The 27692-nt window shown below is 39.7% G+C and overlaps 1 protein-coding gene across 5 annotated transcripts in view; it reads left to right on the top strand.

Annotated features, from left to right (window-relative positions):
* KIF16B (kinesin family member 16B) overlaps window positions 1–27692 on the top strand; it is a 301193-nt gene that overhangs the window by 214011 nt on the left and 59490 nt on the right. For 2 of the 5 annotated variants that reach the window (XM_054574081.1, XM_054574080.1), the window contains one exon: window positions 13177–13299. In XM_054574081.1, the coding sequence (XP_054430056.1) occupies window positions 13177–13299 (123 nt within the window). Of the gene's footprint in view, window positions 1–344; window positions 2685–13176; window positions 13300–27692 lie in introns of those variants that run through there. The other 3 variants (XM_054574079.1, XM_054574078.1, XM_054574082.1) reach the window with 2 other exon arrangements.

Here is a 27692-nt window from a genome sequence, read left to right as displayed (position 1 = left end):
GTTTGACCTTTTGAAAACTGACCTAAAGGTCTTAAGGTTTATTTTAGAGTGAATGAAATTTTAGACCAAGAAATGGATACTGTGGATCAATTCTGTAGAAGGTATTTCTGTAAAAACACTTGCAATTTATAAAATATATAATACGGAAATTGAGGGTCTATCTTTGAATCCAATCATATACTTTTAAATCATGTATCAATCAATACAAATGGCTTAGGCTTTTGATTTAACCTCTGAATCAGTCCACACAATGAAACCAATGACTGCCAAAATCTTCATTTGCAAAAGAATCACAAAAGCTGCTCCTACATTGCCATTTCAACTGTTTTTGACATCTTGAACAGAAAGGATGTCTTGCCCCGCTGCTGCCCAAAGATGTCACTGACACGCCCAGCAGAGAGGAGAGGAGGGAGGTGTATCAGAACAACCACCAGCGAGACCCTGTGACTGGGAGCATCTCAGGCCCTACAGCTTTTCCTCCTTCGTCAGGAGAGAGAAGCCACCAGCGAAGGGATCGGCCCTCAGTGCCTGAGGTGCTGCAGGACAGTGGTTGCAAATATAGTTGTCCTGAGTATATGGGTGATTTTCAGTCAAAATATCTCAGTCTATCCAAAATCCCTCTTCTTAATGAAAACAGCACCAGCAATGCAAAACATTTTCAGGTTAAGTCAGAAAATTTCAGTGAGACAATGACTCATAAAGATGAACACAGCTTGGGAATCGAGTCCAGCTGGACTTCGCTGCAACACACATGCCAAGAAGTGTCTATAAACAGTGGAAACAAACATACCAGGCAAAGTAAGCTACTTTGCTATATCCTCTCTGAAAGTGTTTCTAGTGAGGAGAGTGTATCTGGCAGCATTTTTCAAAATTCACCAGCCTCAAAGTTTTGTAGCAAGCAGCACACTGGGAAAGATTTAGCTTCTACAAATCTTAGCTTTCCAGAGTCACTGATAAATATCAGGACAGAAGGAAATAATGGTTTGGGATATTTTTACCACAGATTCTCAAACCTCTATAAAGATACTAGCAGTCACCTGCTACAGGCTGGCACAAAGGTGATCAGCCAAGCCAGGCACGTGAGGAGCCTCTGGGACCCCAGTGGGCTCACCTCCCAAGTAAAAACATTTATCAGAAGACTGCCATTTGTGAAACACTTACCCCTGGACATGCCCTTGAAGTCACACTGGGTATCATCAGAATCTCATTTTTTTCCTAAAGAAGAGCAGGTTGGCAGCAGCAACAGCCAGGAGGCAGAGGCCAGCAGAAGAGCAGAGGTGCCTTATAGAGCCCCAGGCCCTACAGCTGCAGAGGTACCAAGTTCCTCACTGAGCTCAGTTGTCCACCTCCAAAGTGAAGATGCTGGAAGTATTTCTACATTTAAGCAGACCCTTGTGCAATTCCCAGATCAAATGATGGAACTTCAGGAGTGCCCTGTGAAAGACTTCCTTGAGCATATGGCTTGTTTCCTACCAGGACTTTTGGGTGGCGTGCATGAAGTCAGAGGCATTTACTGGCTTGCTGTTGCCAACTGCACAGAGCCTGACCCCCAGCCAGCGTGTTTGCTTCTGCTTCCTTCCGCATTATATGCTTTGGTTCTGTCAGATAACCCCCTGGGCTCCATGGGTGTTTTTCATGCTCTACCTCTCTCTGAACTACAGGAGATTAAAATTGGCTTTGGTGGGCAGAGCATTCAATTCCTGGGCTCTGCAGAGAGTCTCCTGCTCACTGTATTTAGTTACAACAAAGACCTCTGTCAACAAATATGCCGTGACCTTCTCCATGTTCTGGTGCCCGAGTCTGATGCCGCTGCCTGCGCTAGTCATCCTTTGCTCCAGCAAGATCTGGTACAGCTCTCTCTTGACTGCAAAGCAGAAATCCCTGATTTAGTATTGTCGAATGGAGTTCGGTTGTCATCCAAATTCCTGAACACCATGGTTGACATGATATACTTTCTTCATGGAAATATGGAAGTCAGCATCCCATCTCTGGCAGAGGTTCAGTTACTGCTTTACACGACCGTCAGAGTTGAAGATGATTCTGGCCAAGACGCCTGTCAGTCACTGGTCCTTTTGAACACCCACATTGCCCTTGTAAGGGAAATCTATCCACACGTTTGGTCTCCAAACACGCCTCCTCCACGAACAAAATTTGATGTCATCAAATTTCGTGCTTTAAGTGAATTCAGGTGCATTGTTGTTCCAGAGAAGAAAAGATCACCAGCAGTCCAACTTGTCTTCTTTCAAAAACTGGAGGTTCCATCAGATTCAAGAAATAGTCTGTCTGAGCACACTCGGGAAGCCCAGGATGTCCAGCAATCCATTAGGCCGTTGTGTCTGCAGGGCGGTCGGAATGCAGCCCCTGAGGTCTGGAAGCTGACGCTCAACTCTCAGGATGAGGCTGTGTGGCTAATCTCACATTTGATAGGGCTCTAGGAAGGAGACTTGTGAAAACATTGCATATGTTTTGAGATCTACAATAAAGTGAATGTTAGAAAAGCAGTCAAGGACTTTGAGTATCTCCGTTAACAAATTGGTTTGAAACTGGAAAAATGCAGACCTCTAAAATGAAAGGTGCAAACACATTAAATATCTACAGTAAAATAAAAGTAGGGCATACCAGAGTACTTACAAACTGTCCTTATCACTACCTTGCTTTATTTTCTTGAACCTTAGCCTTGTAAATCTGGGTCCGCCTTATTATTTGTGAAGTGATTAAAGCATTTCTGATTGTGTTTGGTTTTGTGTTGACTTATAGTGTGGGTTAGAGCCTGTCTTTGCCTGCTGGATTCTGGCAGACTGATTTGTGCTGCCTGAAAAAATGCCCCATCTGGCAGTGACCTTCACTGACATCCTCTGTTTTAGCTGTGACTAGGGAGGCTCTGTAACAAAGCACATTAGTGATACATCCAGCTTCCCAAAGGACCAGGGATTTCAGATGCCCTCCCCTCACTATAATAGGTAGAATGAAGATACCACATGCCCGGCTTCTCAGTTAATTGCCTTTTCCTTTCTTCTTTCAGACTTTGTGACTATTCCTCTCCAACCTTTGTGATCTCAGCTTCTTACCTGTTGGTTTATTTTTGACTACCTTCCTCCTATGCAACGTGCCCCCACATACCAATTCTTTCTCTGAGCTCTTGTATTTCTGTCCTAGAAAGGCTTTTCATCTCCACATCTTTTTTCTGACAGCTTCTTTATGTTGTCTTATCAGATACAGGGTCACCTCAAAAGGCAATCAGCACTTTTCCCTGCCTGTCCTCCCTCTTGTCTTTCACCCAACCCAGCACTCATAACCTCTGACCAAGTGTCTGCTGGCCTGAGCTAGCCAGTGTGCTCACCTCCCTTCTGAGATGAATTTGCACCCATGTCAGCCTCAGATAGGTCTTCTCTCCTCAGAAGTACCACCCAATAGTCAGTTTCCCACCTCCTCTGTTAGAGGCTTAAAACTAGTCTCTTCAGAATTTCCCTTTCCTCTGAACCTTTTATTCACCTCTGTTCACATTTCAATAAGGAATCAGGTTGCATGTTTTGTGGCTACTTTTTATGTCATCTGACCCTGTGTAGCTTTAGCAGTGTGCTCCTGTTTCTCAAGTTTGTGTGTTCTACTGTATTCCCAAGTCTTAGAAGGAAGGAGGCAGAAGACGTCTCCATTGCTCCATCTACTCTGTACCCTCTTCCAGCCAGGATCATGCCAAGCTGACGGCGGTGGCTACTTGTGGAATGACATACGTAATTGAGCAAGTCACCTATTCCGTTAAGCCATTCATATATTACCCATGGCATGGAGGGGACATTTTCTCTTCTGGTCAGATCTTGGGATAACAGGCAATGTGAATGTCGTAGCCTGCCCCCTCTTCATTTCTGTTCCTAATTGATCACAGGGACAGTGTCAAAGCTTAACCCATCCAGAAACTTACCATCTCTCTTTGGCCAAGAAATGCAGATCTTCCCTTTTTCTCCTGTCTGAGCTAACAAAAAGCTACATTTTCCTCATTAATTTTCCTCTACTCAGGTTCTGGGGAAGTGAACAGGAAAAGGCAATAAACTGGACATGAGGATCCATGTAGCCTGGTGGCTACAGCCTTGTTTGCAGTAGCCAAGTGGACACTTTTTGAGGCACTAGAATTCAAATGCTTTTAGGTGGAACCTGTTTTTATTATTTCCATCCCTGCCCCCTGCACACAGGATGTGCACACCCTGTTGCCTTGTACAGGGGCGCTTTCAAGTCTATAATAAGCACATCATTAAAATTTGTCACCTCCTTGGGGGATAGATCTTCGACCATGAAAAAAATCATCAAAAGTAAACCATGGTAGTTTTCTAATATCTTAATAATATTTCACCTAGTTCATTTTCATATGTTTCACTTTTTTCAGCTTTTTAAAAAATTGTCCCATTGAGTACTTTCTCTTCATGATCATAAAGAGCAGGGGGAGTGGAATTTAAAATGCCTACAGAGGGACGCTGTGGTTGAAAAGGAAACAATACATAAGTAGTACAAAATTTAGTAAAGAATGATAAATATTAAACAGACATTCTTATCCTCATAGGTTAAAAAGTGTCATTCCATTGTGTGATAAATTATGGTCTTTAATATTGTTCATACATGGAGCATGCAGCAAATACAAGAACTGAATAAAAATCATATGGTTCATTGTAACTTCTCAGTCTGCTTTATGATCCAAGTAGACAACAATGAGGATTACATTGGGAGTCACTACATAAAAGCAGCCTCCAGCATTTACATTTTACATGTCACTTCTCTGACCTAAACACACTTTTTACCTTGAGATCAAATGTAGTTTTTGATATGAGAATTTGATTTACTGTCCATGAAGTAAGTATTAAAGTTGTCATAATGCCTGTAGAGGCCAATGGAGTAGTGTCTGTGACATTATCCACTGTGGCTTCAATCCTGAAGCCTCCCTCTGGCCCAACCAGCTCATTTTTCAACTCTGAGTCCATGGCGCTACTTTAGTAGGGCAGGTATGAGTCTCAGCATCCAGCTTAACATGATATCTCCACTCTAGTGAGTTCCTGCATCAGGGAAAAAAGAGGCTTATGCGTACTTTATGTGGCATTTTGTATTGTAATATAAGGATAAACATATACATTGTGGAGCTTGTTAATGCATTCTGCATAAAACCTCTCTGCATACTTTTAAAACAGTGATTTCATCTGAATTTGATTAAAATCCATTTTGCTCACAGCTGCCTGTTTTGCAGACTTGTGGTGGGTAGGATGAATGTATTTAGGCTTTGTTGAAAAACATTTCAAAACAGTTTGTCTCTCTGTTCTCATTACTTTAAAAAATGCATGTGCATCCTTTGGAGCGAACACTTATGCCTTCCAGCAATAGTAATTATGATAATTTTTATTTACATTTCTTTTCCTAGATGATTTAATGTTTTGAATGATAAATAGTTTAGAACACTTTTATTAATGCTTCTTTGATGGTCAAGCGGTCTCACTGGTGACCAGTTTCTAATGAGGTCATTTTAATTTACTTACATAGACTCCAGTATGAAACTTGGACAATTCTGAATCATTCCTTAAAATATATTTTGTAACACATGTTATATCAGTCAGCTACTGCCAAATAACCCCCAAAATTTCAGTGACATACAAAAAACTTATCTTTATTTCTCACTGATGGTTTACAAAGTGGGTGAGGCAGCTCTGCTATAAGCTATAGGTCATCTGAGATCAACAAGGGTTGGTCTGCTCCACTCATTTTGGGGTCTGTGCTAAAGGGGGAGTGGCCATGATGATGGGAACAGAAGAAGAAAAGGGCAACATGCCTCATGTCTACTAATGCCACATTGTCTAACACAAGTCGTGTAACTGAGTCCAGGGTCAAAGGACTCATTTACCAAGAAGCCATGGCATGACTAAGGCTATATGCTGTTACTACAAGGGAGAGAAAAATTGGGGCCAATAATTCATTCTACCACAGGTGTATTGTGTCAAGGTTCCCAAGGCTATTGAAGATAAAAATTCAGATAAGTCTTTAAGACTTTTCCCTAACAGAAATAGGCAGTCATAGGAAGGACATATGTTATAGGACATATAAAGTTACCTAGTTCAACTTGCATTTCAATTCAGTCCTTGCTTGACTTGACCATGGGTGGGCTCTACCACTCTTTACCACTGAAGTGGTTTATTCATTGGGAACTGCTGTCGTTGTTAGACCATTCTTGCCATAATCTTCCTTATTGTGATCTCCATCTTCAGGGTCTGTCCATGACACTCAGTCTATAGCAGAACAGAAAGGTTTGTTCACCCCCAGTCCCTCTGCTGTTCCTTACACAACAGTTTCCAAACCACCACCACCCAATCTCTTGTTAAGGATGCACCCTTGTAATTTTGTAAAGCCTTTATAAGGAATGGAACTGAATAATCCAGTTGGTGGGGAGGAAAGAGATTCATTGTAAATCATTTTTCCTGCTTTAAAAAAAAAAAATCTGGTTAAAATCTTATGTTGCTGAAGATGCAGTAGATTATAGCAATAATAACCCCAACACCCTTTATATTGTGATTTACAGTGTACAGTTCTTTCTCATGTATTGTTCCTCAGGACCCACAGTGATCCTCCTGGGATAGAAAATTGTTACCCTCATCCCCATTTCATACTTGGGAATTTAACTCAGAAAGGGCCACTTGACTGGGGTTTGGAACTTAAACTCAGATCCTACTCCATAATATATATAGTCTTTCCACAATGCCAAAATCACCTTCTAATGATGGTTATTCTTGACTTTGGTAATTTTTTTATTGATTTTTTAAAGTAAAAATGACTATACTAGGAACAGATATTTGGAAGAAATGTTGATTCTTTTCTGACTTGTAAGTTTTTTTTTCCTTGGAATTTCTAGACAGTAAAGATTATTCCTTTTATGAGTCTTTTTTCCTTCAAGAATTGCTTTAAAAGTTTCTTCACAATTCCATGTTTCCTTGTATGGACCTCATTCTTTTTTTTTCCCCCTGATCTCTGCATTTTAACTCCTATGGAAGAAAACTCTGGATACAGTCATAGCATGAATACAGATAATCTTATACGGTCATTGTTGTTTCTTACACAACAGTATGCTCTACAGAAACCTGATGAAGAGAGTCCCCACTCCCCACTTTCATTTCTCTGAACTTTAGACTTCAGCACAGTTTGAACCAAAACTAAATCTCAGCAAAAATCAGTGAGTAGTACTTTTCATGGTTAATGAAGGACATTGTAGAACTAGAAGGGAGAACACTTGATTTTTCCCTCGTAGTGGTTCTATACTCTCTATCATTGCATTTGGTAATGAGAGCCACGCAGCAATTGTCTCCAAGTTCTCAGTCATTCTCGACCCATTATTTAATCTATTTTAAATTATCCAGTTAATGATGACCTATCTGGAAACAATGACCATTAAAGGGACTAGTCTGGCAATCTAGAGATAGATGGAAATAATTTTAATAGTTTCAAATTGAAACATTCATCAGAAATCCACTATTTCCAAATCCTCAAACATTGGTGATCAACTCAGATCTATGTGGATGAAATAATCTAGTCTGATAAGGATCATGGATTAGAAATGTTATCCAACCTTTTGGATTTACCCAAAACCCACTAGGATAAATAAGATATTCCACAAGCATCTATGTCCAACATGGTACCATTTTCTGGTAATTTATCCTTAAAGTACATTAAATATACTTAACTTATTAAAGTAAAGTTTAGTAAAGTAAAATATATTAAAGAAATACTCCTTATTTAAAAACCTTTATTTCTGTGTGTATGTATGTATACACACACACGTATATCTTTTGTTTCTCTGTGTGTGTGTGTGTATATATCCCTATGTCTGAAAACCCTTACTTTTGTTTATATGTGTGTGTGTGTGTGTGTGTGTGTGTGTGTATACTCCTTAATTAAAGAAATTAAAGAAATTTCTCCCTATTTGAAAATCCTTATTTCTGTTTCTTGCTATGAGTATTCTAAACTTACTTCAAAACAAGCTAAGGTTAACATTATTTCTTCTTGCCGGGCTGCTGCTGCTAAGTCCTCACCTTGAAAGGGATATTCAGAGTGTACCTGTAGCATGTGTGGCCAAATGTCACGAAATCCCTATCAGTCTTATCTACTAAGCCTTCAAAATAGTTTGGTATTAGCACAAGGTTCCATCGTGGCATAGGCAGGCTTCGTCTTCCAAAGATAAGTATAAACATCTTCCCCATTGCCATATTCATAATCTGCACCTGTTCAAACAAGCTACCTTTATTTCCTCTTTCTTTGCTTATATTTGAGAATGTGCAGATCCTTAGTGTATCTGCCCCAGGCCAGTTTTCAAGCTGCTGCAGCATAGTGGGTACTTGATACCTGTAGCTGTAATTAGAACTGTAACTGTGGTGTGGGGTTGAAAACAGGAAGGATTCAAAATATGTGCTATGCTGAGAACAAAGAGAAAGAAGAATTAATAACTTTGTTAAGTCTGATAAAAACCTGTATTTTAGAAGCAAAGCTTGGATATTTGGCTCTAGGTTATCAGGCAGCAGTTTTTAGGTCTGACCTTGACATGGTCAAAGCATATACTGAATTCAACCTTCTGGTATACAATTAGAGTGTTCAGGGAGAAATGCTGCTGATTCCCCAGAGAACTGGTCCGTTCCATGCCCTCTGCACTGCTGACAATAATCCGAGTGGATATTAAAACTACTTCTTACTAATTTTCTTAATCTTTCCTTTTTGAAGGAGACAGCCTATGTAGGAAAAGAAGATTCTAATCTGGATATTTAAAATGTAACCTGTGTTCTGCCTGCTTCTTTTGCCTGAGGACCCAACTATAGTGTTTCCCCAACAACTGAAAAATAGCCCATTTATGGACACAGAACATTATTTTTTTTAAAGCTTCTGAAAGATATTTCTTTGTATCTTAAATGATGATTATTCTTGTGTATAGAAATGTAATCCAAATTATTAATTATGTGCTTTTCCTTGACCTTTCATTTCTAAATAGAACCACTCCACAGTTCATTTAAAATTCCCAGAAGTGTGCTGCATGGTTCTCTTTGCCAGATCTGCTCTCAGACATGCTTCTGAACATACAGCCTTTTATGTTCCTTTGCTCCCTCTACAATGTGTCGCCAGCGTATCTTCAGGTCTAAGACTCTTCTTTGCATGTAGGGAAACTGTGACTGATTCCAAAATAAATAATTACATAGAAGTTTAAAAGCTCCTATAAATAACGGGAAAAATGTGATACAGCACATTTGTCTAGTATAAAACTCAAGATATTCAAGATATAGTTAACTTTCAAATAAACATAAATTTAGGAGACAGTTGTTAGTTTTCTTTCCTGCCCAACATAAGCATGGTTTACGAAACGGCGGGGAGCCTTTCACACTGTATCCTGAGATCTACATCCCTCATGCAATTGACTTCAAAGAGTAATTTCCAAAACTTATGTTACAGCAGTGATTAGATACAAACACATACTTGTTTGATTTTTCTTTTGTTTATTTATACTTTTACTCTAATGCCTTCAGATCTCTAGCTTTATTTCTCAGTTATTTATTTCTGCAGTTTGTCATTTCACTACACTTAATATTTAGTTACTTTGAAATCAGTGAGATTGAAGCAAACTGTGGCCATGAATGATAGCAGAGGACTCTGACGGTATTTCTTGTCTCCAGCATGTAAGATTATGAAGAGAGAGGTGTTTCATCTCAGCAAAAGGTTTTGTGTTACACTTCACTGTAAGATCCTGACTGGGGCAATGTCTCTTTTAGGCTACCTAGAAGCATTTCTTGAGCTACATGTGTAGATGCTGGTATGGAAAGAGAGGTCCTAGGTATAGGCAAACTGCATAAATATTGTAAGATCCAGTTCCTCCCAGATAACTGGTTTCTACTTAATGTATATACCCAGTTATTGAAGGCAGGGATTTTTCCTAGCCCATTACCTTAACCGCTTGGCCACAACTACGCAGAATTTTTTTCTTTAAAGGATCTATAAGCCTGAGCTTCACACAACTTTCTTTACATTAGGGTTTGACTTCACAATTATACAGTCTAGTAGAACTTTCTAGTCTTAAAAAAACCAGACCATCAGTTACAGTCTTATCTCACTTTGACAATTGACTTATAAAAAGTTAAGATAGCATTCACTAACTTTAGAATGTAATCCATCTACAGTGGAAAAACCAAATTTTTGTTCAAAACTTGATGTAATTGAAGAGAAAACTAATGGTTTTAGGAATTCTACACACACACACACACACACACACACACACACACACACACACACACACACACACACACACACACACCCCTTATTTCTGCGTGAGTACAAAAGTTACTTTGTATACCCAGGATCTGGTTCTCCGCGTAGCATGTAGTTGGTGCTCAATAAAAGACACCAATGTTGATTGTGTATCCTAGGGTTCATTTGAGGAAAGGCAATTAGAAAAATAAAGTTTATTCTCCATTGCTTAGTTAACAGTGTACCTGGGCTGTTTGGACTGAAGTTCTTCTTCAGTAAAATTCATGATATTTAATAGCAGTGCACATGCTTATGGTTTTTCTCAGGGTCCCCATCACAAATTTCTAATCTTGCTGTAATGATCAGTTTACTTGTCAGAGTCTTCCTCTACCCAGAAGTGCCCCAGGGCAGGACACTGCCTTGTTCATATTTGGGTTCCTGCCATCTAATTGGGATTTGGTAAATACGCCCCTTTCCATAGACACAATGAAAAAGGTACAGAGGGGATAGGAGAGTGTCATTGCACAGAGCCCAGGTACTCCGGCTGGGACTTGATTCTGAGCCTTTGAACTCAACAATGTATGGAATCCCACGTCCATTTTCTGTGTTTGCTTCAGGGAAGCAGAGTTTCAATACCAAGTGTGTTACCCTTATTGATACCATTACCCACAACTTTTCTGAGGACCCATAAAACACTTTGTAATACACTGTTCCTTGTTGGATGAAGGAAATATATTTACTTATTTGCGTTTTTTCTTCTTCCTTTTTCTTATTCTCATCTCTTAGGAAAAGAGCCTGTAACTACATTTGGCTCCTCATCAGACCAGCTACAGTGTTGGCCTTTGGTCTAGTCAGTGGGGAGGATCCACATTCCTCCTAAGTTAAAGCAAGTGGTCTTTAATTCTCAACTGGTAATATCAGTAGCTAGTTGTGGCTTAAAATCTCTTTGGCAGCATTCTTTTCTGCTGAAAGTTGTTCCAAATTACAGTGTGCTCCCTACCACAATCCAACACCCAGCCCACACATGCACATGGCACATGCACATGCAACATGTTGAATTCCCAAGTGATTGTGTCCGATTTAAAAAAGAGGTTATGTTCCTCCTTGAAAAATACAGTTATTACGCATGACATAGAAGATTTCAGAGCTTAGACAGGAGAGCAAGAACTTAATGGAATTTGCAGGTCAAAAACATTTCTTAACGCTAAATGTGTTCTTTGAAAAGAAGTAAAACCACTAAATTATTTCTCTGCCTTTTCACTTTTACTTAAAGTAATTTTGAAATATACTATCAGTGAATTGAAAGGTTTTTGGCAATGCACATGTTGAGAAACTCGATTTTTAAGAATTTATACATGGGTTTGACATCAGGGACAGCTAAATAGGTGTACCATTGTGATAAAATTAATGGTTTTTATTTTGAGTGGCAAGCTATGCAGGGAAAAATTAAGATACTCTGAAAGGCTTTGGTAATGTCATATTATGCCAAAATCTTTATACCATCAGCTAGATGAAAGCAGTAATCTGAGACAAATTATACGCCTCTGTTTCACCCAGAAATCAGAGCTTTCACTCCCTCGTGGGCACGCTTTATCTCTCTCTGTCTCTCTCTCTGTCTCTCTCTCTCTCTCTGTCTCTCTGACACACACACACACACACACACACACACACACACACACCCCCCCCCCCCCGCTAGGTTAGACCTGCTGTGTTACACCTGGCTGAGGATCCCAGGATCCAGGAATGCTTTCTCTTTGAGAGAAAGGGAGTGTACTGCCCACTGTGTTTTTTGCTTTGTGTTTTTTTGTAGTCATAGTGAGTAATACTGCATAGCCGTGGAGTTTTAAATTCTTCATATATTGAAGTGTTCTTTAGCTCAATGTATCTGAGATGGTTGAAATTAATTTAAATTTTTGCTAGAGCAACATGGCATAGTGGTTATGTTAGTTGAGCTCTAGGTTCACCTGAGTTCAAATGCTGGCTTTACCACTTACCTCTATCAAGTTACTTAAACTTTCAGTCTTAGGTTCTCATCTGATACATAAGGTTAACTAAGGTTAATACCTCATAGGGTATTGTGAGGATTAAATGCAATAGTGCATATAAACTATTAACTGAAGTTCTTGGTGTATAGTAAGTATTCATAAATACAACTATAATTATGATTACAATTATTACTGCTATTACTTAAAAAAGATTTTCTTATGTTTTCTAAAGCCCCAGGTTAGTGCAAATGATAAGGATTGTTCAGAGATTTCCTCCCATTCACACTCAAGAGAATTCATTTTGAAGATTTATTTATTTTTTTTATAATGCTTCTTCCTCAAACCCTCTGGCTTCCCACTATCCAGACCATAAATATTTGTCAGAGCCAAGTAGATTATTAATCAAATGGAGCCTAAAGAAAATACCTGGGATTTGTTTTAATTGTGGTTTAAAGAGCTTTCTATGCTACACTGGCTTACAAAAATGCCTAGAAGTTAAAAATGAAGTAAGTTTGAATAAAATTTCCAGCTTTTGGAGCATTATGTACAGCAATCTGATAGTCTGTGAAGAAAAAAGAAGTCAGATGATCAAGACTTTTCAGAAAGGAGTCTGGTTTAGACTGATTTTTTTTTAAAAGTCAGGATATGTAATCTGTCCCTTTCTTCACTTGTTCTTATAAACTGGAAGGAACTTCAAAGCCAAACAACGTTCTGAAGTTCTTTTGCCCTAACTCCTGGGAACAGTATACCTAAAAAACTGGTCTTTTGTTATGAGAGAGATTTAGCATTTTTCTTTCAAAGGCAATCATCATTTTTCTAAATAAACTCTACTGGTTTGATGCGCTTTTCTCTACTTGAAACACATTTTCTCCTGCCTGCTCAAGCAGGGTATTTGCTATTGAGTGATACTGGTTCTCTTTGTTCTTCCCATCTGATGTGCCTTTGATAGCGGATGGTTTCTCGCTCTTTGGGAGCAAATCCAGATGACCTGAAGGACCCAATTAAAATTAGCATTCCACGCTATGTTCTCTGCGGGCAAGGAAAGGATGAGCATTTCGAGTTTCAGGTCAAGGTAAGTGTCCCTTCTTTACTCATCTTGAGGAATGGAGATTTGAAGCTATGCAGTGCTTTTCTTTGCATGTGTGTGTGAAAGGAGAAGAAGCCGTATGTGCATATTTTGTAAGATATTGGTCACACCCTTCTTTACACCAGTATGTGAAAGTCTCAGCTGTGTAGCAGTACATGGAGAGAAGTTATCCCATAGAAGGAAGTGGTAGTTGGCGAGTCAGGCAGATATGCACGTTGCCATCACTCATTGGCCCCCACAAGCATGGTGCCAGCTATCTCAGGTGGCCCAGCATGTTCCTGCATTCAGCATTGAAAGTTCCCTGCTCTGGGAAACCCGGTAGTGCTAGGCAAGCCAGGACAGTTGGTCACCTTCCTCATGAGCTTGTGCTTAATTTTCCTATCTATAAAAATGGGAATAATATTTATGTCACAGGGATATCAGCACATACAAAGTACTGAATCTAGTGCCTGGTATGTGATAAACACATAGCTATTACTATTATTACTACTGTTATTTTTATTATTGTTTCTATTATGTCTAGGAAGCTCTCCTAATCTGTCTTAGACATTATTCAATTTATACAGCTTTTCAGGAAGAGATGCGCCTGTTTCCTTACATCATGCTTTCCGAAATAATGACTTCATCTAATTCCTTATCTATTTTCATTGACTCATAACACTTCATTAAACATTGATGTAATGACATTCACCAAAGTCGCCAGTGTACAGCTGCAGAAAGGTGTTCTCAGAAGCGGTCTTGGTCAGATAAACACCAGACTGGGAATCTGGAAGCTGGCTTCTTCAGGCTCTGATTCTGCTGCGGTTTGCGGAGTGACTCTAAGTGTTTTACCTTCTCTGAGCCTCACTTTCCTCATAGGTAAAATTGGATAAAACCTGTGATTTCCAAATTTCTTCTTAGCTGAGCCCTTTGTGGAGCTGCTATTGGGGGATGCTGAGGGACGGAGCCCGAAGCCAGCCCTCCCCACATTCCTGCTCTAGTGCACCTCTGGAACCCCTGCACCCAAGGGGATTCCTCCCATTAGGCCTGCATGTTCTTTCAGTCTTCTTGGAGAAACAGTGCAGATGACTAATGTTATACTGTGTCCTTGATCTGGTACTTCCCACTGCCCCTGGCTTAATGCCTCATTGCTGGTCACTTCCTTTTGCAGCCATTTGAAATTGTCTGTGTGTGTGTGTGTGTGTGTGTGTGTGTGTGTATAGTGTGTATATATTAGTTCCTTTTGTACATACATGTAATGGTCTATACATACATAAGAATGATTTCTGAATGTGTATTTATATTATATCCATGTTTTTAAGTAGAGGGTAAAGACTAGGTTTTACCAGCTCAGACTATGAGTTCTCCAAAACAGAACTCACAGCACTGGAGGACATATAATGATTTTAATTGGTGCATAGATTTATTTTATTTTAATTGATAAATGTGTTAATATAACTATTAGTTTCAAGCACAAAACTTAAGACATGGATAACAAAGATACTTAATTGTTTTTGAACTGAGTTGATCTAGGATGGTTTCATTTATATGTGGAATCTAAAAAACAAACAAAAACCCAAGCTCATAGACACAGACAACAGGTTGGTGACTACCAGAGGGAACTGGGGGGCTGGGGATGGGGAGAAGAGGAATGGGTGGAGTCAAATAGCTCCAGTTATAAAATAAATAAGTCCTGGAAAATGTAATGTACAGCATGATGACTGTAGTTAGTAATACTGTATTCCATATTTGAAAGTTGCTGAGAGAGTAAAACAATTTGTAACTGTGATAACAGTAGTTAACTAGACTTATGTGGTAATCATTTTGCAAAATATACAGATATTTAATCAGTATGTTATATACCTGAAAATGATACAATGTTGTGTCAATTATACCTAAAAAAAGAAAAATAAGAGAAACGAAGTTGATTTAAATAAAAATTTCAAGCAAATAATAATCCAGGCTATATGTAATTCCGGCCAAAATTGTGAAGATGCTACTGTAAAGGCAAGTTAGAGAAACAAAATACAAAAAAAATTCATGGGGCCTTTCAAAATTTAGGCTTTTACTTCAAAATATATAAAGTCCAAATTCAGAGAGTTTTGCTTTCTTTGAACTTAACAAAGTGAAATTCTGAAAGCATATCATCGTTCTACTTCCTTTTTGTGCTTATCCCAGGTGCTGATTCATTAGCTCCAGGAATAGCCTGTTAGCATTTACCTGGAGAATTCCTAGTTCCCATGTAAGCAGGGCATCCGAGGCATTCACACGTGTGCTGAGGGCCTCACATTGTTCAGGGGTTACCCAGTCACAGAAGTATCAGAGTCCAGAAGTAGAAACAAACATGACATGAAAATACTGTCTCACCCTTAAACAAATCAAACAAAAATGGCTGAGCTCCAGCAAAGGTCTAGCTGTTGGAGTAGTACTGGGTGCACTGATGTCCTGTCCGGTCTCCTCCCGGTAACCTCGACAACTCAGGCAACCTCCTATGTCAAATGGTGATGATGAAACCAGCCCTGCTGGGTTGGGATGAGGGGTTCATGAGCTTCGTTATGTAAAGTGCTTAAAACAGTGCCTGCCCCATCCTAAGCGCAGGATAAGTGTTTGTCATTAGATATAGATTAATTAAAGGGAGATTTTTACCCTTAGAATCCTAGTAATGACTTCTGGTGTTCAACTGTGTCTTTATTAAGGGTTTTGTATTTTGTGGGTCTCTTTTCTATTATTCCCCTCAACATTCTGACCTTTAAAATTAAGGTGTCAGCTTTTTCCATCCATCATTTAGTCATGGAGAGGCAATGTTTTCTAGAACAAATAATCATACTTAGGAGATAGTTTGGCTATTCCTAAATTACTCTCTTGATGAGCCAGTGTCTTTAAGAAGGCTAAGTAAAAAGTATTAGTTCTAAGAGTCTGTTCTATTTCACTTTAGATCTTCTTACAAGGAAAATCCGTTGTTAATGTACATAGATATGTTATTGTCTCTTATCTTTAGAAAAATCTTTGTGGCTTCTTTTTAAAATATCTAGTTTTGTTTTCCCTCATTTTTCCATGAAGCTCTTCTTAATGTTCTTCTGAGGTCCTGAAGGCACTCAGCAAGGCATTGTGCCCTCTGTGACCGGCAGGGGAGGGTCTTGACACCTGTTTACCGAGCAACTTGGCTGTGGTTGCTGCCAGTTCATTTCAGGGGCTGAGCTGACTCATCAGCACACAGGGCCCACTCAGGACAAGTCTCCACCAGCTTAGATGGCAGGCCCAAGAGAGCCTGGGAGGAGACAGTGCGTAGAGGTATGGCTGCCTGGGAGCGTACTTTCTTTCAGCTTCTCTCAAACCTTTCCAGTTCCCTCTGCCTCCTGCCCTTTTCTGCCAACCCTTATTTAGAAGGATTTATTAGTTATTTAAATCATTCCTTCTTCCTGACTGTTTTCATTTTAATCCCCAGCCTGCTAGCTTCAGAGGTCTGTTCATTGTGGAATGAAATAATGGAGACATATTTTAGGAATGTTAAAGGAATGTTCAAGATAGAGTTCAAGGAATGGACTTTGGCAGGGGTTGGGGGGTGGGAGAATGAGAACAACAGTTATCTCAAATGTTCATCTTCTGATTTCTGATGGATCCTGAGGAGGTTTCCATCACTGGGCTTTAAAATGAGAAAAACAGGCTTTTCATTAAACTGAAAGATACTTAACTCAAAAGGACTGTCATGTCCTCTTTACTTTAGGGATTAAAGATAACTTTTATGAAATAATTGTGAGAATAGATAAGTATATGGGGGGTTTTTTGGGTCACATTTTTAAAAATCAATTGTATTCAGGCATAATTTGCATACAATGAAATGCACACCTTTTAAGTGTAGTTTGATGAGTTTTGACGTATGTATACACCCATGTAACCAATTAAGATTTCAATCTTTCAACCACCCCAGAAATTTTCTGGTGCCCCTTTATAGCTGGCGTGCGTACCCCGCCTCCCGGCAAGCACTGATTGTTCCCTGCGAGGAGAGCTCAGGTGTGTCTGGTCTCACATGCCATGCAAATAGGGCCAGGCAGCATTTTCTCTTTTGCATCTGGTTGTTCCCATTTTATGTGATGTTTTGGAGATTCATCTATGTAGATGAGTATAATAGTAATTTGTTTCTTTTTATTGTTAAATTGAATCCTCATGTGTGGATGAATCACAATTTGTATATTGGAGTTCGTTTCACTGTCCTTATTTGATAACACAAAAGTTGTCATCTCCGTGTTGCACCCCTCCCCTCTTTATTTTACTGATCCTTGGAGGACTCATGCCAATTCCCACTGTCCTTACAGTTAGGCCTTCCAGCAGATCCCAATAGCACACTCTTCTGGGTCTGTGTCCATATTTACTTCAAAAGATGTATGTCCTGACAGCCCATGACAGACAAAGGAGAAGCTGAGGTGGTGCCAGTCTGGCTGCTCTCTGAAAAGAGCACCTTCTGTGTTGAATGTCATTGACTGTCACCTATTGGTCAGCAAAATGTACCTGTGCAGTATGTGCCTGCACTGCATAGCAGGTAATACCACTAACTGGACTATGACAGTCATTTGAAAACTCCTGCTCCAAATGCTTTTCAGTGATTGGCATGTGAAATCAGTTACACTGCATTTTCCATGCCATTGTCAGTTACCCAGGATCAGAGTGGGTAGAATTTAATTTTTAAATTACATTTCAGCATGATAAAAAAACTCCAGCCGAGAAACTCTATGGTTAAGGCTCACAGAGGCGCTCAGAGTCCTGTTATAGAAATAAGCTGATGTTACCAGCCTTGTTTTAAATTCCCTGCCTTTTAACTTACATATTAATGTGCTAATATAAACAAGCCAGTAACTTCTATATTTTTAAAAATATTTTGTTCCCTGAGAGTTTTTATTTCCAGAAAAACTGACAGTAATCTTTTAAGGTTGTCTTCCTGTCCCTCCTAGAGTGGTGACATCTGCTGTGTCCCCCCGCTTCTCTGTCCCACCACCTGGGGTACTCCCCTCAGCAGCTGTCACAGCCTGCAGTCACAGTGATTTTTTGGTCGTTGTTGTGTTTATTGCCAGGCTTCTCCTCAAATGTACACTCCATCGGCCCTGTCAGTCTGTCAGCGCTGAGTTCCCAGTCCTCACAGGGCCTGACCGGAAGTGGTCACTCAGTGGAGATTACCCATCAACAAAACCTTCACAAGCCCTGCCGCAAGGTGATCTCATTGAATATAGCCTGTTTAGAGCTTCAGGGATTTTGCAACCATGTGTCCATTGTAGACAGCCCCTGCTCCGCCCTCCCCCCTTCCTTGCCATGGATTCCTCATGCTCTATTGATGCTGCTGGGTTCAGTCATTGATGAGTTGTCTCGCTCTTTGTCTTCCTCAGGAGGGCGCTGGCTCTCCAGTCACCCAGTGAGGATGTGGGCAAATCAAGCTTCTTGACTGTATCTCAGTCCAAGACAGCTGCTGCCTCCTACCTCCCTGCGTCCCTCCCACTTTCTACATTCTGCCCTCCAATATACCAGTGAGCATGTACACACACCAGCACATGTGCACACATCCTGGCTCTGGCAGTCTCCAGCAGCCAGAGTGTAGTTCAGTTGTGTCCTGGCCTGTCTGCAGAAACCGGTAGACCTCTGCTCACTCTTCACCTCCTGGGCATTACCCCGCATTCCTGGGCACTCTCCATCCAGCCCCTTGCTCATGGGAGTACATGTTATCATGTCCTCTCCTTTAAGGAGCCTCTGGCACTCTAGTTACATGTCCTGCATGCTTCTTTAGTACATGGCAGGGCTCTGTTTTTCCCAGGTGGTTGCAGGAAGTCAGCCCTTTTCTCCAGAATCCCTTTGGACCACTTGCTGACCAGGGCTGCCTACTTCACTTCAAATACATGACATCTAAAATACAACCTGTCCTGATTTTAACCATCTGATATTTGTTGAAGGTACCATAGTAACAGTCTCTTCCTTTTGCCCCAAAATTCCATCCCATTTTGCTGTAATTCCTGGCCAAGGCCCAAAAAGAGAAGACAAGGATAACCATAGTAACAGTCTCTTCCTTTTGCCCCAAAATTCCATCTCATTTTGCTGTAATTCCTCGCCATGGCCCGAAAAGAGAGAAAACAAGGATAATGAATGATAGGATGAAAGTATAACATAGGAAGTTTTCCAGCACAAACTTGCAGGTCATTTGCAAATATTGGGTTGGCCAAAAAGTCTGTTTAGTTTTTTTGTAAAATAAAAGATACATTTTTCATTTTCACCAATAATTTTATTGATTTGGATATTTTTGAATATGTCATTTATCTCCTGCTATTGGCTTCAAGTGGGTAGAGGCCAGGGGTGCTGTTAAACATATTCCAGTGCATAAGACAGCCCCACAGCAAAGAATTATTTGGCCAAAAGGTCAATAGTACAAGAAACTTTGCACACCACTTTTGACACATTTGATCAGTCACTGCACCTTCTCTATACACTGCACAAATCTTTTCTTCTGTTTTAGTTGCATTTTTACCTTTCTTTAAATAAGAAAGCATAATTCACCAAAAATGTCGCTTATTTTCTTCCATCTGCAGTATTAAAATGGCTACACAAAAATTCACCAATTTTGATTTTTTTTTAAATGCACACTGATTTGACAGCTGTCACAATACAATCTAACAAAATTGTTTCAAATTAAGTTAAAGACAGTGAAATGCTACTAGAGTCATTGTATGGGGAAAACTAAACAAACTTTTTGGCCAGCCCAGTAATTCCTGAGTCCCTGAGGCAGTGGGGGTCCTTTTCAGTTATGTGAGTTTAGATATGGGATGAGCCCTCCCTTCTAACTTCAGGCATTGTGGCCCCAGAGCTGAGGAGTTGCTAAGCACCCTCAGATCTGCAGCATCCTCCGCAAACAGAGGAGCCCCTGAAGGTGAAAGGCTGTAATTTGCAAAACTTCAAATTTTGGTGTCTTGTTTTTATAACTGAAGGAGCACATGACAGGGACTATGGTACCGAGACTGGTGGCACTTCCTAACTTAAGACAGAGGGAGCAAAGTGGTGGTGGATGGTGTTTATTATTTGGCCTGGAAAGGTGCTTAAAATTTTTATTAAGTTGCCAACATTTAAATCTTGGGAGATTTGACATGGAAATCCAGATTTTCCAAGTTTCTGTAAAATGTCACAAAACATGGGAACCTCCAGCCCACATGCCCACAGGGCAGCACTGGCCAGAGTGGAGCAGTGGCTCCTTCGGTCAGGCTTGTGCCTCACTGTGCCACACACCTCAGAGCTCCCTGTCCCAAAGGAGGTCATCTGCTAGGGGAATAGTGTCTCAGTTCAAACACAGTCCAACAGCACTCTACAGAAGGGCTCACAGACCACAGGAAGTCTCTGTGCTGCCATTTATCAAATCAGTTTAAACCTACACAGAGAAGCCAAGGGAGGGAGGGGAAGGTGGCAGAGCACACTACCTGACCCCAGGGACACACTGTGTTCACCTATCGTCCCTCTGCCACCTCAGCCTTTCCTGCTTACCAGGACAGAGTTTTTAGTTAGCAAGGAGCCTTGGCCAGGCACAGTGCCCAGAGCAATGCACACGTGTTACGTGGGAGCATGGTAGGCTGTTGACCTGCTGAACAGGCCCGGTTCTCACATGCATTTCTTGGGTAGAGCACATGTGGGGCCAGCATGGGACCAGGCCATTTGTCACCAAGGGTCGTTAATTCAAAGTTGACATACTGTCAGCCCAGAGTAGGAATAATCATGACTTAACACTCTATATCGAAGTAGCATTTTTATCTGTTCCATCATATTTATTTATTCTGTTTTTCATATCTTATAGGTTATGGGTCTATATTTAATTAAGCACATCTTATGAATTCTGTTGAGTCTCACTCACGGCTGCTTGCTTATTTGTTATCGTTCTGACACACTCCATGAGATTTGCCTATGCTGCATAAGCTTCCAGCTTACTTACTGGCTGTGCTTAGTCCTTCCTATGAGCCTCATCCATCCTCTGGAGCAGGATTGAATGTGTTCAAATTAATACACAGACACCCGCTGTGCTCCCTGTTATCTTACTGTCACAGGGCCTCGTAGAGTTTCTGTCCTGACTGATTCCTGTAGGCAATTGAGTTTGCCACATCTTTTCAAGGAAGCACATGAACATCTATCAAACACCTTCTTCATCCTTTCAGACACTTTGCCAGACATTTCCACAAATGTAGAAAATGTAGCAAAGTGAGGGTTTCACTTGCATTTAATGAATTAGGTAAATTATGAGTGACTTGGCAAAGGCCATGCAGCTAAGTAAGTAGATCCAGGTACCCGAATGTCCACATCAGCTATAAATCTTCCAAGGCATTCTGGTTCCCTTACTTGCTCATTTTAATGTACCTTGTAAATATTGCAGATTTTTTCACTTTTTAGAAGTTGAGGCCGTATTTTAGTTTTGTCCTAGACTTGGTGGCTTTTTCCAAATCCTGTCCTGTTCTCAAAAAGTTGCTGTTATTTCTGTGTGTGTGTTTAACTTCTTAAATACGGCCAAGTCCCAGGCACTTTCTTAACTGAGGCTGTTGCTAATGCCTTGACAAAACTTGAGAGTTTGATCATGGATAAATCTGCCCAGAGCATGAAGAGGAAATGCCCAGAAAATTTGCAGTTTGAGAGTTACAGCAATCACATTTGTAGTCAGAGAAATTTCTCTTTTATTTCGCAGATCATAAACAAGAGCCATTCCCACCTATTAATTCAACTATGTACTTACATATCTTTTAGAAATACCCCCAACTTGATGTAAAATAAATGTTCAGAAGCATCTGTGCGTTGGCCTCTGAATATCTGCTTATTAGTAACTTGATAGATTATATTCCTGCATGCATTTCAGCGTAGCTGAGACAAATGGAGTGTTGCATATGCCATGGTCCATCTAGATTCAAATATTCAGTTTGTGTAATATTTTTAAACATAAATAACAAGTGAAAGAAATAATGTTGGGACTTAGAAGAATCATATTTTATCCTTAGTGTTTTTTAAACACCCTTCCCTTCTCTCTGTGAACATTGTCTTTCACTGGAAAAAATTAAGAAAAAATATTCCTTTTCCCTGTTTTCATACAAAGCAACTAATCTTTTATAGTACTTTTACTTGGGCAGTGTGTGTATTTTCACAAAGTAATTGCTGCACGTTTGAGAAATGATGAAGAAAAGAGACTGAGTCACAAGCACAGAAGAAGAGCAGTCATTTCCTTTTGGCCATGCCTTGAGTCTCCATTTCAATCTTGTTTTCTTCTATAAGAATATAGTACTCTTTCCTTTTTCTTAATTTCAGATTTTTGGGAGTGGTACATTTCTTCCTAGAAGATATTTGTTTTAAAATAAATCATGTGAATTGTTTAAACTCCCCTTTGTGCATTTGCTGCCCGTGGGTAGTACCTTGCTTTTCACTGGTGCCTAACACAAGGCCTCTCTTTAGGTGCACGACCACAGAGCCAAGAGTTACATTTACTGAGCACCGAGCACTCTGCTGCTTGCTTCACTTTTTCTTTTCTTTTCTTTTCTTTTTTTTTAGTTCATCTAAAAATGATAGCAGGTTAGCTATCATGAGTTCATTTTACAGATGAAAAAATCAAGCCTAGAGAAGTTGCATAATGTAGCCAAATTCACACAGCTTATTAGTGACTGGACGAAAGCTGGGATCCAGGTCTGTCTTAATCTTGAGATTTTTATTCTTTCATTTTCCACTGATGATTGGTAGAGAGTTTGCATTTCGTGCTTTGCTGAATATTTGGATAATTTGAAGGAAAATTGCTTAGACTGTCATTCTCACAATTTCCCACAATTTCAAACTGGAATAATTCCCCCTGTTCCTCACTTGCTTCACAAAGGTGTGTTAGGGAAAGGGAGAAGTACTTATTAGTAATGATCTTGGATTTGAAAGGCATCCATTTTGTCAGAACCTTACGGTTTATGTGCATTCTTTCAGATTCACCTTCAAACTTCTAAATAAGTACCAAGATAAGCAGATTATTTATTTTGAAGGTACTGAAGTTGAAGCATAAAGAAGCTGTTAATTCTAGTTATTGTAGAAGGCTGAGATTTGGGCAGCTGTAAACCCCTATTTCATCTCTCATCACTTCCTAGTTTTGTAGCAGATGGTGTGACTCAGTAGTCAGTGACTGAGTTCCTTTCTTTGTGACATACTAGACATAGACCAGGTTCAGAAACCAAAGAATAAAGGCCCTTTGCATGCCTATTGGTGATACATCTACACAAATGGATATCAGGGTAGTTTCCTGGATAATAAAACTGACTAATCTTACATCTTCATCATTTTCCTACTTTCAGGAATCTTCATTCTTCAAACTCCATACACCACCCACCTATGATATCACCAGACGGGCCGATCCAACAGTGGAACTTAGATTCCTCTCTCCTTGCACAGTGGTCCTCCTGCGGGGACCCAGCTTCTTCCCTCAGGTGCCACTGAGACAGAATTTGTTGTTAGTTGGGCTATTGGTTCATGGAGCCCACTGCATGGGAGGAGGAATTTCGGCTTGGTTCAGGACCACTTAGGCAGCTTTTGGACGTGATTCAGGTGGCAGCTATTCCCTTGGATGGGGAAATAGTACCCCTGGGTGGCCACTGATACAGTCTCTTTCCCTTTGTGGTCCCTTGGCTAGAGACCTCAGCACTCCTTTGGATTTCCCAAAAGAAAGGTATATAAACTTTCCTAAAGTGTCCCTATGAGAACCATCGAAGGAGACACATTGCACATCTCATAGCAAATAACTGAAAATACCCCATTGGGCAATCGTATTCTCCCAAAAGCACCAGCATGCCCCATCCTCCTCCCTAGATAACCTTTGGGAGCCTCCTTGCTAAGTGGAAGGATTCAGCATCAGCTTATGTCCTTTTATCCTCAAGCTTGCATATCCAAAGGACCATGACATTCAGAAATCATCCCCCAAAAAGGAAAAGACTAATTTGAAAATATATGTGCACCCTTCATTTATTGCAGCAGTATTTATAATAGCCAATATTTGAAAGCAACCTTGGTGTCCATTGGTAGATGAGTAGATAAAGAAAATATGGTATATATATTCAGTGGACTATTACTCAGCCCGAAAAAGAATGAAATCTTGCCATTTGTGACAACATGGCTGGTCCTAGGGATATTATGCTAAGTGATATAAGTTAGACAGAAAAAGGCAAATGCTGTATGATTTTACTTATATGTAGAATCTAAAACAGAAAACAAATGAACAAACAAGACAAATAGACTCATAGAGACAGAGATCAGATTGATGGTTGCTAGAGGGGAGGGGGATGGGGAGATGGGCAAAAAAAGATGAAGAGGATTGATAGGTACAAACTTCCAGTTATAAAATAAATCACAGGGATGTAATGTACAGCATAGGGCATGTAGTCAATGATATTTTTAACAAGTTTGTACGGTGACAGAAAGTTACTAGGTTTATTGTGGTGATCACTTCATAAGGTATATAAATATTGAATCATTATTAAACTAATATATTGTAATTTCACCACTATTTAAAATCAATTAGTTTAAAAAAAAAAACAACTAAGGACCATGACACTTAGAAACAAAAGGCTCTTAAATTAATAGACCCACCCTCTAAAGGCAATTTAGAAACCGCCTTTTGTTTCTTGCTGTTTTTTAGGAATCTTACAACTTGCAGTCAATTTACCCCCATATTGTTTAACACAGCATTTCTTCAGATTCCTCTATCTAAAAGGAATTTGGTAAATGACATTTTTTTCTTACTTTGTTTTACAATTCTTTACTCTCTCCCCTAATACCTACATTTTAAAAACTTTTAACAGTTACTGTTAAGTCAGGAAAAGACAAAAATGCAGGTCACTCTACTGACCACATATCAGGATAGAGACTGAATTGGAAAATGAAGTAGAAAAATATTTATTAAAAAGAGACGTTGGGCTCTACTCTCTCCATTATTCATTTATTTATTATTTACCAAATATTTATTTGGTACCTGTATGCGTGTGTGAATATATATGTATATATGTATATTAAATATTGTATTTTTTCCATTACTGCTTAGTCCCCTTGTACCCCTCTCCCCTCCAGCAATCACCACACTGTTGTCCATGTCTATGAGTCCCTTTTCCTTTTTGCTCCATCTCTCCATCCCCTAACTCACCCCCTCCCCAGCTCTCATCCTCTGTATCTATGAGTCTGTCCCCATTTTCCTTGTTAGTTCAGTTTGTTCATTAGATTCCACATATAAGTGAAATCATATGGTATTTGTCTTTTCTCTGGCTGGCTTATTTTACTTAGCATAATGTTCTCCAGGTCCATGCATATTGTTGCGAAGGGTAAAATTTCTTTTTACAGCCAAGGTACAGAAAAGATGAATAAGCAGTTCATGTACTCAGGAGTCCGCTAAGTAGGGGGAGAGAAACATGGAGAAAAATAGGACACTGCAGAGGAAAGGGGTCATGAAGAGACAGTTAAGAAGACTTAACATGTTTGTTTGAGAAAGACTGGAGATGAAAGCGACAAAGGGCATTCTAGGCAATAGGAACACCAGGGCACCGGTCTACGGGCAGACAGTACAGATGATGTTTGGGAAATAGGAAGTAGTACAGTCTGAAGCCAGCCTTTGGGAGGGGCTCTCCTTTCAGGTAGAAGTGAATAAAGAAGATGAAGAGGTTTTGAAGGAAGGAGAACATATGATGAAACAGTATCATTTTAAGATATTGCTGAAAGGGCATTCAGGCAGTTAGTGGTAGGTGACCATAGTCTTCTCAGTAAAACAAGATCATTGTCCATTAAAATTGAAGAACATTTGGAAATGCTCATCACAGAGAAAGTAGTTTGGAAGGATTTTCAAGTAAGAGTGACGCTGCTGAGTTAGAATTGCATAAATTTCACATAAATGCAGCTTGCTTTTCCAGGTAGTGGTGGTGATAGGGGTATTCCTCAAGGAGCAGCATGCAGGAAAGCAAACTGACACCATAGGCTGCTGCCTGATTTGGGGGGTTGTTCTGATAGAGACCAACCAGAAGGTCTAGGCAGTTAGGGATTTTGAAGTGACCTCCCAGTGGCAGAAAGACTGACCTGGCATCCAGCCAGGGCTTATAGGTGAGTGATCAGAAGAGAGGAGGTGAGCTAGGAGACCGGGAGAGGTTAAGGGCAGTCACAGCGAAGACTGACAGCAGATTTGGTGCATGCAGGGTGCACATGCCTATTGGAATTCCAAAATCACCAGCGGTTTAAGGGTTTACCAGAGCCAGGAGTAATTGATGGCAATCTGATATCTATGGGGTATCACTGTGATCAATGGGGTGTTGGCTTCTTTTACCACTTCTGGTTTACTTCCATTTGCACAAGTTGTCTAAAGAAATTTTAATTAAATATAATGCATTAATGAATATTACTAAACAGTTTTAAATACTTGAAAAATATTTAATATTTTCTCAAACATCTCCATAGTTATGTTGGTTCATAAGATTATATTTTGCAAAAATCTGACAAAACACTTTTTAGTATATACTATGTTGATATTAGACCGTTTCCTTCAAACTGTATTAAATACAAGGAAATTTATTTTTATATACTTTATATAACTCCTCCAAATATTGTTTAAAGATAAATTTTGTCAAAGGGAACTCTAAAAGTAACTGCTTAAATGGGGGCCACAATATTTTTCTTTGTATATAAACTGTTGATTTTCCTCCTTACACAGATAGATATACACAGCAAATATATACTGAGGAAAGATCTTAAAATGGACAATCCTTAAACCAGCAAAATATGTATATAACATAAATTTGTGGAAAACACTCAATTCAGAATTGTTTATAAGTAAATGCAGTTCATCTTGTGGATATGTTTATGGTGTTTAAGTTGGGCTTGATCATTTTATGGCCTAGAAAAGATGGATTTGTATCAGCAGACTCATTCTGTGAGAGAGAAGTAATGAATTTGCTCCTCAAAGATGTGTAATAATGATGCCCTGCATTCTCAGCATCGAAGAAAATAGAGTATTTTGATCTGATTTATTTGTCGTAGTGATCTTCTGTCTCTGCTCTCTGCATCAACCCCTCACTTCATGCCCAGTTTTAATCTGGGGCGAAACAGGACTTTAATACATATATTTACTCTATGTGTAGTTTTTCCAAACATCACATGCACTGTTTCTCCAGCTCGAGATGTGCAAGTGTCTTCATTGTAGTGAAGGGATTTGACCATTTGCTATGGAGAGATGACACCTGTGGTTGCCTTGCCCTCCATATTTGTCTGATGATCTCATTCTTCATCATCATTGTCTTCATTGTGTTTACATGTTGATAAACAAGGGGGAGATCTAAATGTTCTATATATAAAGTAGGCACTGTGAGCCTCCATAATCCTTGTATTTAACCTAAACTCAGGTAAAAATC

The sequence above is a fragment of the Pteronotus mesoamericanus genome, unplaced genomic scaffold, assembly GCF_021234165.1.
Source record: "Pteronotus mesoamericanus isolate MK-2021 breed Mesoamerican mustached bat unplaced genomic scaffold, CSHL_Meso_final contig_25, whole genome shotgun sequence".
Lineage (NCBI taxonomy): Eukaryota > Metazoa > Chordata > Mammalia > Chiroptera > Mormoopidae > Pteronotus > Pteronotus mesoamericanus.
The sequence above is the reverse complement of the archived record's forward strand: the minus strand, read 5'-3'. Positions and strand labels throughout refer to the sequence as shown.